At 45.4% G+C, this 12,516-nt stretch overlaps 1 protein-coding gene across 2 annotated transcripts in view; it reads right to left on the bottom strand.

Moving 5' to 3' along the window:
* Positions 1–12,516, bottom strand: part of P2RX7 (purinergic receptor P2X 7) — a 356,033-nt gene that overhangs the window by 102,411 nt on the left and 241,106 nt on the right. For both annotated transcript variants that reach the window (XM_069619560.1, XM_069619561.1), the window contains one exon: positions 3,494–3,587. In XM_069619560.1, the coding sequence (XP_069475661.1) occupies positions 3,494–3,587 (94 nt within the window). The remainder of the gene's footprint in view (positions 1–3,493; positions 3,588–12,516) is intronic.

Genomic DNA, 12,516 nt, shown 5'->3' with positions numbered 1-12,516 from the left:
TTATTGTAAAATTAAAAAGGTGAACGGGATGCTGCACAACTTTTGAACTTTCTTCAAACCATCAGAAGTCCTGTTAGAGGCTTTGATCTGTCAATCATCGAGGTATAGTTGCGTAGTGATCTCCTGAAGCTGGAGATGCACTGCTACTAAGAAGAGATGCACTGCTACTAATAAGTTAAAACCACTTATGCATTGTTCCGATCAAAATCAAGAAATGAGTACAGAAGATGTTGACCTCCCATTGTGAATGGCAGGCATTTCCAATGATCATTTGTGAGAGAAATGTGAAGAAGAGCATCCTGATCATATGGATGCTCATCAATTCACTTCTTGCAGAGCTTTCACAAGGTCTAGAATCTTGTTGCAGCTCATATTAAATTTAAACTCTTGGCGATCATTCGTAAGACCCATTGTGTTAAATCGCCTGCCTATATGAAAAAGATTGCTGTGGCATGTCACTTCTAGACCACAGCGATCTACTATGTGCCGTATGTTAGCAGTTCCTAGATGGGAGAAATCTAGAGTTTACAGCAGCTCTTGTGCCACTGTAGGTATTAAATTGTGGAACAAACTCCCACTGGATATGAACGAATCAGATTCTTTACTAGAATTTAGAAAAGAAAGTGAAAAACGTTTTGTTCTAGTGTATCCGTCTGATGTCTCCAATATTTTTTCTCTGTTCTAATGCATAATGGCCTACCGCTGAGAAACCCATTGGGTAGTAGTGCCAGCACAAATAGACAACACCAAAAAACTATTTCTCTGCAGAAACATGAGCTCTCCCCTCACATTTACTGGACCAAAACAAAGATGCACCCCCCCCGACTCACACGGTCTATGATTTGCCCCTTATCTGCTCATGTACATTGCTCTGATGGTGTATGGCCGTAGCCGTATGAGCAAATGGGGGATGCTTACGAACATTGCCAAAGCTTGGCACGCACTACGTCCGACTCATGTAGCTAAACAAAATTACAGAAAACTGCACCATTGGCTTAACACATAATCCCGGAAAAGAAAATGCCAAAGCAGGTGGGCCCATGCTCCCTCATGAAGTCCAACAGCTAATCTTCAAATTGATTTTATGCAGCAACACCTCATCCAGAGCCCCTGGAAGCTGGTCCTCTGGCCCGCCCCCACCCTCTCCCGCACTGGCATGATTATTTAAAATTCAAAGGGTTTCACCCTCACAAGCCTGCCTTTGCTCCCCCAACGCTTCCCTTCCCCACACAAAACCTTCCCCCCTCAACCCCACCACACTCACATCTACAAACACGCAAAGACAGACCCACACATCCGCCGCTCATCCACCCATTCTGTTCCCCATCACAAACATTTTCCCTCCTCCCCCACACACAGACACAGGCAGATAGACATATACACACACAAAACACAACCCAACACTTACCTTGGAGGCCCTCATCTTCCCTCATCTGTCCCGGCAGTGCAGGTAAGCCCCTGTCCTCACTCGTGTGCGCCCAAGGGTGTGACGGGTTGCTTTAGAAAGGCTGCTCTGAAAACTCAGAGCGATCTTTCTAAAAGAATTTCCAAATTAACTAAAAAGAGATAACACCCAACGCTTGCCAATCAGGGCAGAGGAAGGAAAATGTAAGCATGGGAACAGGAAGTGCGAGTTGTGCGGGGAAGTGCAGAGAAGGTGGCAGACAAAGAGACTGACACGAGAAGGGGTGGAGTGTGGATGCTACTGTTTGAAAAGGTGAGGCATTGGTTTAGTGAGTGTAAGGGTACTGCAGTTGGAGTGTGAATATTTGTGTGGCGATTGAGTAGAGAAAGTTAGTGTAAGGAGTGAATGAAGTGGTTGGTGCAGATTGGAAAACGGGTGTTTGAGTAGTATATGTGGGAGGAAAGTAGGAGAGTAGTAGTGGCATGGAGGAGTTAGTATAAGGATGGGGTGTAGTGGCGTGGAAGGAATGACATCAAAAGGGTGGAGGAGAGGACTAGGAGAAGTGAGGCATTGGAGGGATAGAGAAATGGTGGGAGGGGCAAAAGGAGGGACGCAGGAGTTAGAGTAGAGAGGGAGAGGTGTGCATGAGTGGGAGTGATCTAGCTTTAGTCCAACTGAGCAAGAGTAAGGCACAATCCCAACCACATTAGAAGATTAACATTTGGTCAGATTAGGGAAAGTTAGAAAGTACCCGAGGGAGTTTAGAGAGCCTGCACTTAGGGAGCCAGCGGTAGCCATGGCCAATTATTAGATTGTAGGGGTTACCAACTGGTAGGACTACATGGGTTATGGACGCTTGGATTAGGGAGGGATCCCAAGGGAGACGAGAGAGAGGGGGATGGCCCTACGGCCCACACAGCTAAACAAATACCACTGGACTGTACTTGTGACTCCGTTTTTTCTGTGCCATCTGTATCATTCGTAATTAATAGAATTAACAAACTATCAGTATGCATTTGACCAGGAGGATCATATACACTGCCCCTTATGAAAGAATTCCCATTTTAACGAAACCTGGTAGTAAATATTTTCTGGTGGCATCACTTTAGTGATACTACTCCTGTTTAAACAAGGTACATCAATCCTCCTTTTGGTCGCTGTTTAAATAGTGATGTTGCATATTCATGATTTAAATGCAACCCATCCAATTCCCAGTCATGAGGTAGTTGGTTTCCTGGAATGCACATATAATGCGTTTTTCAATCAGTTGCTTAAAATGTTTGACTTCCAAGAGATGTCTATTCCCCTGGGTGTTCCAAGATACAAGGGACACCCCAGTCCCCATTCAATCAGGGATGTGTGATCAGCTTTGATTGCAATGTTGCAGACAACTACTGACATATTTACCCTCTTGAGAGGCCCTGGATTCTACAGTGGATTTGCTCTACATTATTAGCTTAAGGCTAGAGACTGAAGTTTAGGCTTTTGAGAACTATTTTGTTGGGTGAACATTGGGACATTTATGTTGATAGCTTAGGGTATCCAGGAGGCTAAAAGACTGGTTAGGGTTAAGTTTTGAACCTTCTATTGGCCCAATCATTTGGACACTGCACAGAGGGGCAAGGACTTATTAGAATAGGTTAAGAACTTTATAATTGGAGTGGTGAACTCGAAAAGTGTTTGATGTATGGCGAAAAAACCCATTTTGTGTTGGCCAATTCCCAACACACTTTACTTTGGAAACATTGTTATTGTTAATGGCGTGAACCCTTGATCCTGTAGGCGTGTAGTCCAACCACTTCCCTGACGAGATGCGCAAAGCCACTCTTAGAACCCCCAGATAACGTGACAATTGGATCATTGCTCAGCCATACAACTATTACATATATTGTGTAATATACTTCTGCAGGACAGGGCAATGTAAGATCAGTCTTCAAAATGAGTGTTCAAGTTAGCATAACAGGCTTCTAAATAAGCTTCACTTAAATCATACTTTAGAAACTACCAATACTGAGGAAACAATATACTATTGTCACTGCCGAAATTCATTGCATTTTATCAGATGCATTATAAAATATAAATCCTTACCTTGCCAAAGACGAGAACATCAAAGCGGATGCCGTATGCTTTAATCAGCATCCGCTCCTCTCTTCCGTCTGGGAGCTTGAAGTACTTGGCAAACCTGTAAGGAAAATCCTGAACGACTGAATTCATGTCAACATAAAATAGATTGCACTATACTTTACCATAAAAAGAGCTAGCACAAAGAAGTACGTAAAATACTTTGGCAACAATGCTAAGGTAAGCAGACTCTATTTACATTTTTAATCCAAAACGATTTATTGGAGAACAGACATTAAACAAAATATAAAGGCAAATTGCAGATGAACTGGAAAATATGATAACTGTCTTAGAGAAATAATATTTTTTGTTCAGAACAAGAAACCGAAAGGTTACAGTTCACACAAGCCGGAAAAGTACATTGAATAAATAGGAAAAGGAGAGATAGTTTCAAGAAACAGGAGCCAACTTTCAAAGGGTGTTTCTGGGAAAGGTAGAGATAATAATTCAGCACGCAACAGGGAATTTATATTGACTGTGTTCCGAATTAGGCTAGTTGGTGCAAGCATTAGCATCAGTCATTCCTCTGGCCCTGACAATTGGGGAACACAGGTACAAAGTATCCCCAGGATGCCCACCCCTGGGCAGAGGCTTACCAACCATAAAACCCAACAATATCCATCAATCATTGTGGGAAGCGGAGCTGTAGGTTTGGAGTTAGGAAGCAGTTGGTGAGAGCAGAGAGCTTAACAGCGAGAAGGCTGAAGAGGAGTATTGAGAGTAAAGAGGGAGAAGGAGCTAGAGAGGAGAAGGTTGTTGGAGGAGAAAGGGCAACATCTTTTGGAGAAGACTGGACGTTTGTTGAAAGAGAAGGAGCAGTAACATCTACTGGAGGAACTGTGAGGCTAAAGCTTGTTAACAGAGGACCACCAACAAGTGAAGGAGGAGGGAAAGTAAAGATTAGTGAAGGAGGAGAGAATCTGGAGGCGGAGGGTAAGTTGTGGCTAAAAAGAGGGTGGCACAGCTAATTGTGAAAGCCACCTACTTGGGGAGTAAGTAGAAGGTGGGGACCGAGTAAAATTAAGATATGAGGAAAGAACCAGCTAGCCAAAGGTGGTAAGTTCCAGAGGTCCATTCATTTCTGAGTGGTGGAACAGGTCAGTGGCATGTCACAAAGGAGGAAGACTATCATAGAATTAGAAAGGATAGGAGTGATGGGAAGATCAGGACCCTGTTGGAGGTAGGTGATCTTGGCAGTGAAGAGGGAGAGGGAGACCAGGCGGAGGATGGACAGAGGAGTGGAGTACTGAAGAGTTGGTTGCAGAATTGGAGCAGAGTGCAGGTGAGGTGTGAGGGAGAGTGGTACCGGTTTGTGAGAGTGAAGCAGTGAATGATTGAGTGTTTGTAAAGGTGAGGGTAGTAGTTAGGGAAGAGTGAGAGGTAGACAATTAGGGAGTAAGGATAGTAGAGAGTGGTGTAAAGAAACAAAAGCAATTCAAGAAAGTAGTGACCAGGGTATGTGAGAATAGTGAGAGTGAATGGATTAGAATAGTGACCAGTGCACCATACCCCGGATTAGGTTACGAGAAGTAGGTTGTAGTGAGAGGCGAGGAGAGGGGGGTGTAATTAGAATTGGTTATTTATAACACGCTTAATACCCAGAAGTTTCTAAGCGTGGAACCGGGAATCGACCTGGTGTTGCCGCCCGTCTTGCTTCCAAAATGAGTATGTTGCCCCTGAGCAAAGGTCATAGTGAGAGGTGTGGTAAGGCGCATAGCGACAGGTGAGGAGAGGGGTGCATTGAAAAGTGAGGAGATGGTTATAAAGGGAAGGGAGACAGGGTTAGGAGAAAGGGAAGAGAGGGAGAAGACAAAGGGGGAGAGAGAGGGAGAGGGGAACATTGGAAGGCTAGGAGAGAGGACCGGATGGTGAGAGAGAGGATAGGTGTGAGAAACCAGAAGGTGTCTCACCCGCTAGTCCCTGGTGATCTCTCTCAGGTGTCCAGGGCACAGCCATCACGTTTTGATACAGACCCTGGGGGTGGACCAGTGTGGGAGGATCACCTGGGTGAGGGGTCTTCGGGGAGTGGGACGGCAAGATGTGGTATCCCTCCCCCCTTTAACACCTTTACCCCATGCTACCAGGTAGGAGATGTGGGAACTTTGACCCCCCACCCTCCCTTCCCCATCACAAACACTTTCACACGGACAGCCTGCTCTGGGAGAAAACAGACTCACATCCGAGCAGTGTACCCGACATGTCCTACTACTATGGTCAGGCAATTACTGACAATCGCCCACACCTGACTTCCATTAAACTTCCCCACATGGATAAAAGGCAGAGCACGAGAGTACACTCTGAGGCAAAGCACATGAAGGAACAGCAGTTAAGTCGGCAGCTGAACAAGGGGAGAGAGACGGGAAACCAAGAAGGGTTTGCAAGGAGGGAAATACCCTTGACCTTTTTGGCAAGAAACCGTTACTTTCCAGAAAACTATGCAGAAAGCATAAGATCAGGAAACCAGACTGAAGGCCCTCCCGCATAAACAATCAAGGTGGGGAGGAGCGGCAGCCGCCGGGGTTTTGTCCCTGGCTCCAAGAACAAAGAAGCATTAGAGCGATCAACATAGCCAGTAAATTGGGGAGACTGATGCATGACCAGTCTGTGTTGAAAGCAGCAACATTGCATAGTGAGCGATGCAACTAAAATTGTTAAATGCGTGTTATGAAAGACGCAAGTAAAGCTAAACTGCTGACAAATGTTTGAACTTGGAAAAGAAAGATACGATACCGTTGACAGAGTGGTCCGGCACTGTGAATGTGCTCAACTGAAGGTCTCTGTAAGGTATCCCGCAAAGAGAAATGAAAGTAGAAGATTGATGAAAACAACTGTGTCAAGTGAATCGTAGTGGTCCTGCGACGGCTTAAGCAAAACCCATTTGAACATTCGAAAGTCTTTTGATTTTGATACAAAGAGGATCCTAGCCCGAACAAGGGAGATCCACATCAAGAGGATCTCAGCCCTAATAAGGGAGATCCATAGTCCAAGCCTGAACGAGGGAGATCAAGTGTGAACATTATGATAAAAAGGGGTCTCCGCCTGAAGAAGGGAGAGCCATGGTGAACATTGAAAGCCAGTACTTGTGCATGTGAAAATCCTGATGGGAATAGAAGATTTGTTTGTTACGACAGACCCTCTGCAGTAACAGACTGTTATCTCAAAAGAGGCTTTGGTAGAGGGGCCTGATGTCTGTGCTTTGAACTGTAGCCTCTTTGCTGAGAAGCCATAGTGTGTGCAAAGCTCGAACGTGCCGCCTTGTCCATGCTGAAAACGTGGGGAAGGGAAGATAACTGCTCAACCATCCTGACATTATTTCTTGAACACTTTTCTTTGTTGCATACATTATTGTCCCACCCACACCCTTTTGTATTTAGAAGGAAGGATTGGCAATAGGTTTATAAGTATAGGCCCTTTTATTTTGACAGAGACTCGACTAGGACTGCATTATTATTATTTGATGGGCGTAGCTTGCTCCCATCCTTAGATTTAGGTTAGATAGGCATTCAACCAACCCACTGAAGTTCAATAAACACCCTTGAACTGCGATCACTTGTGTCTGTCTTCACTGTTTGATACCATGCCTTCCTTACAGCGAGGATGTTGTAGTTATGCAAGACAGGAAAGGAAGAGGAGTAGTAAGATCATGGGAAAGTAGAAGGAGCGGAGCAGGTGAGAGTAATAACCAGGGTGTATGCAATTGGCACAAAGAAACCATTATTCGGTTTCACAACACTAGGCAACTCTTAGATCTATGGAAGGAGCCAGATATATGAGGCTTTGGCCTTTACACCCTCACTTAAGCTAGCCTTAGGTAATCGGGGGTCAGCAATTGATTGTAGGGGAACTCAGGATTTAGGGATTCCCTGGCTAGAGCAGTAATAGCCCATGAGAGAGGAGGGAGGGGCACACAATAGTGCATCCCTTGCCTTTCCAGCCAGGGATTCAACATTTTACACATTGAGCAAGCTGCCCTATGAAGACTGAACATTCTGCATTTAAATTGTTCATAAAAATACCTCTATTCAGAAAAATACCTTTGAACTGTCTCAAAGTGTGTGTGTGTATTATTAAGGCCATCTGTGACAGGACACATTCTGAAGAGCCACACCAGGGTCAGGTGAGCGTCTGGATAATTCCGCCAGACCTCATGATGGCAAACAGGCATTTTGAAAAGTCTAACAATTGACAAAGGCCCACAACAAGGAAACCTAGTGGGCCAATCACCAGCGCCCAACAGTTGATCACACATACCCATTATGGAAAAACCTACTATGAGCCGCACAACATAAAAAGGGGCCCACAGTCAAAAGCATTGAGGGAGTTAGTGTAGCGGTTAATGGAGCAGAGTTGGGCAGAGGTAGAGGACAAAGCGATAAGAGATTTTAGTTGGACAAAGGAAATAACTAGGAGAGGAAGGGTGAGAAGCAGAGGTTCTAGCTGTAGGGGGGAAACAATGTGCAAGGAGGTGAGAATAGTCTAGGAGAGAGGAGTAGAGTGGAAAAGGTAAAGCCTGAAGGAGATCCCAGTCTGTCTGAACAATAGGGATCCTTGTCCATGGCTTGCTCCGGCCCATCACAGATCCTGACCTGGCTAGGACGCCAGAGTGGAGAGAATCATGTATTGCTGGGGGAAAGATGCTCGAACCCGGGGGGGGGGGGGTGAAAGCACTAATCCCTTGAACATGCATATCCTCCACTCGGCAGTTGGCATGGCAACAATTACTTTAGCTCGACGACTGGCAATGGCTAAACCCTCAAGACTTTGGAGTTAAGATGCCTAGCGCTGTTCACTGCACTTCAAAGCCCAGGAGTGTCAACCTTTGTCCAGACCATGCACGAACACTGGAATCCATTAAACTACCAGGAACTGGGAGCGCATGTATGAAGCACCCAGCAGGGCGCTTGAGGTCTATAGTTGTCTGGAGCCCACAATACCAAGAAGGCTGGAGTATTCATGTCCACTTGGACCTACGAGTCAGGTGGGAGGGCAGAACCGCTACGAGTCAAGTGGGAGGGCAGAACCGACCAACAACATTCACCATTTATTCACAATAGGTCATATCACAGAAGCGTCATATCAGGCAAGACACCACCTGAGACTGCAGCCAGTTTCTCCTGGCTGCTCATTGAACAGGAGGCTTGCCCAAACCAAAATGGTGGCTGAACGCTTCAAAAGCAGTCACGCTAAAGAAAGCAGTTTGATTATAACTTCAGCCGCTACACTGTTTCAACAGACGCTTTGCAAGTTTACTTGTCTCAGTATCCTGCTACAGTTTGCGGTCCCATTCTGATTTCTTCACAGTAGTCTTCTGTTCGTCCTCTTTCCATTACTCCACTCAGTCTTATTTCTGCCATTGTGGAACACATCAAGTCAACTTCGCTCAACCTGCACAGCGGATCATTTCCTTGGCTCAAAGGGCGTCATTATGACTTCCCCAGTCTGGAATAAATGCAGGAAAAAATGCTGGTAATTCTAGCACCTGCATTTATTCCAGACCGGGAAAATTAAAGTTTGCCAGTGGGGGCAGTGATGTACCACCAGGGCTGACCTGCCATTAGTTCAGGCCCCTACCGGCAAATAAATGCTACCGGTGCCAGTGATTCCGGCAATTCCATTCTATTCAGTCCTATGGGACTCACTGGAAATGGGAAGTTATAGACTCTCTGCCACTTGTAAAATCACGGTAACACAGGAATATCGGGCAGTAGAGACGGTAAATGCAGTTTGCTGGTATTCCGCCTGTACTACCGGCGGGATACTGGCAAACTCGTAATGAGGGTCAAAGAATCACTTCCCAAAGATCTGCAGATGTCATTTCTCCTGCAAGGGGGATTTCCCATAGAATTGGCAGCCTTGTTCGTGGCCACTCCACCCCTTCACTGTTCCTTCATCCTGGGTTATAGTGGCTTTCTGAGAAGGTCGACCTCTACAGAAGCACAACAATGTTTCTTGCAGTGGCCAGGTATGACCTACCACTGACCGGTAGAGGCATTCCTCCTTTTTTTAACCCCCTTGTAGTCGCATTACTTCTTCCTCCACAAACAATCTAGATGTCTGCGACTTAACCTTCTATAATCGGAGTGAAAGGAAATGCAGCCAGTGTTCTAACCAGTGGCAGAGTGAGCTGAGTGTTTTGGAGAAGGCTGTAGCTGCTGTGTTAATTTTGATTTCTGAACACTACTGTGCTGTTTGAGTCTTTCTACCATCTCCATCATTGCCAGCTCGAGAAGGAGGACCACCTTGTAATAAATACCTCACTTCACACGTAGCGCATAGAGTGAGCCGAGTGTTTTGGTGTTTGGGCGTGAGGGCGCAGACGGATAACTCCAGATTTTCTTTGGTGCTCCACAACAAGTCCTTTCTAACCGGTAAGCCTACACCTGTGCGACACTGTTCTTTATCACTTGGCACAACCATTCTCGTCACTGCATACTAACACTATATAAACTAAACAACACTTCTGTAAAAGGATCGTAGTAGATCCCCTTCTTGTTGTGTTCGCTGCATTTAGACACAACGAAGCGTCGAGCCACTACAGCTGCCATGGCACGAGCATCTAAGTGTGCAGAGGTTATGAGGAAACCAACTATTCCGACCCCTGACCCTCCCTTGCACATGATTACCTCAGAAGGGGAAGTGGAAAATAGTTGTCCAAATTGGCCTGATGTCACGGCTAAGACAAACAGAGGGGGGACAAGAGGAGAATTGGAACACATCGATCCAACTACACCCAAAGGGAAACCTCAAAGCAGCCCACAGCGCCCATCACGTGGTTGCCTACAATGGACAGTAGTTATTGGAGACTTAACAATTCGCCCTAAGCATAACAATAAAATCACTGATTTTAATCAGGCTTCAGACAATGTTCTACAAGAAGCCTCTGGTGTCCTGCATGCAGAACTAAGTGCCAAGCTTCCATGCATTGGAACCAAGATCATAGAATCCTTTGTGCAGGCTTTGATCACTCCAACTCCAGGGCATATGGCCGATCTGACCGATGGCAACTTGGGCCTGACTAACAGTGGGGCGTTCACTACAAACCCACCCATCAGTCTCATAATTCCATGTCTAGAACTATCAGCCACAAAGACTATGGAGGGATACCCAATCTATAAGAAACAACTGACCAGTCGGGTTTACAGTCCTGTACTGGACTCAATAGCACAAATGTACAATCAGGATGGTAATACAACAGCACACTCTACTCCCACACAGTAGTTGCCTGCAATCTTTAGGTCTATCTCTTTGCTGCAGGACGGCACGGCCACAGAGGCCCTAAACTACCTTGCAAATGATAGCACCACTTCAGAAGCTATGTTTGGCATACTTTAAAATCTATTGGTCAAGTTGACTAACACGTGCAATACCGTCGACATAAACTGGCAAAACTGTGTGCCGTAGTACAGCCTCAAAAAATTGGGATGACTAATATAATCCAAGCCTTGAATACCATTTCCTCACGCACAGAGGCCATGGATAATAGGATCAACTCTATGACCGGTCTAGTACTGGAACACTAACTTAAATGGAGTTCACCCTGAGAGATATCAAAAATAATAAGGTGATGGACCCAAACACCTGTGCTTGGTACCAGAGGAAGAATAATAAAAGTGCTAAACAGGCAATTATGTAGAAGGATATAACTAGAAAAAGAAAAGGAGACTGTATACCAGACAGGAGGAATTAGGTGAGCCCAGCATCTCAACCACCCTTCCTCCCGTTCATGCAGGACTTACTTCCATCATAAATGGCACGAGGAACACAATACACCCTAATAATTGTGTCTCAAATGTACCGTCTGAGATCCAATGTGACATTCAAACTATAGGAGTGTCCCCTAATGAGTGTGCCAGTGGTAGAAGTTTACTGAAAAAAGTAGTGGAACTGTGGTCTCGGCAGGCAGCAGCATAGTGCAACATGTAACAAGGTGTTGCAGCTGGGGCATTGCAATAGTCTAAGGGACTAGTAACTAAGGCTCCGGTTACAACTTTACACTTGCACAGGGACATGAATGGACAATTCTTCTATATGGAATGGTAGACATTGTCGTAAAAAGTAGAGCAATGGTAAACAGAAAAAATAAAAGTAGTGGAACACCGCTACCGATTGTTCCCGCTCACTTTCGATCACTGAGTGTGGCCAAGATAACCATATACAGATCAATAAGCACATTGGATGATACAATATCAATAGAAAGAAGGCTGATCATGCAAAACCCCCAAAATCTGTGCACTATCAAGATAACTCCTCACACAATTTGGAAGAGTTATTTTCAATGCAGCCATCTACTGAACCTGTTGTGACTAAGGCAACCAACAGAGTAAGATTTACTAGCAATAACGCCATGACTGTGGTAAACTTTGGTTGCGATACTTGAATCAACTGGTTGGATATCAAGTCTACCAACACTACATCTAACGTCAAGGCCCTAAAAATACGTAGCATATTCCATGACAGACTTTATATCAACCATTACCGCTTATTAGAACTTCTACATACCACCATTCCACAGAGACACATCAGGAGTAGTGATATTAAAATAGTGGAAATGCTGGAGGATGAGTGATAGCTGGCGTTCACTTCGAAGCGGACTGTCATACATCATGGAGCACGGTGCATCTTTGTTCAAACTGGGGTATGGCTAAAGAGATCGAAACACTATTCCACGAGACAAACAGGTATGACCCCAGAGATGAGGGGACTTGGGGCTACCATTGCGGGCAGTATCTCGGTTAGGGAATACTGGCCCAACTTCCATTTCTGGAGCAAGGAATGTTGCCAACCCTGCCGGGCGGCCTGCTAGCCACAACATAAAAACATCAGCTACTCATGGAGAAGAGTGCCATTGGGAGTCGTTGGCCAATATGGTGGCGAGACGAGGAGCTAACAGTAGCCAACAATGGTTGCTCTCCTCCCTTTCTCCTTTTGAGTTGGGACACATGCAGGAGATGGATTACTAAACCACATAGACCAACTAAATGTGGTGACCC

Source organism: Ambystoma mexicanum, chromosome 10 (assembly GCF_040938575.1).
Source record: "Ambystoma mexicanum isolate Mex_15411 chromosome 10, UKY_AmexF1_1, whole genome shotgun sequence".
NCBI lineage: Eukaryota > Metazoa > Chordata > Amphibia > Caudata > Ambystomatidae > Ambystoma > Ambystoma mexicanum.
Note: the sequence above shows the minus strand (reverse complement) of the source record. Positions and strands in the feature narration are given on the sequence as shown.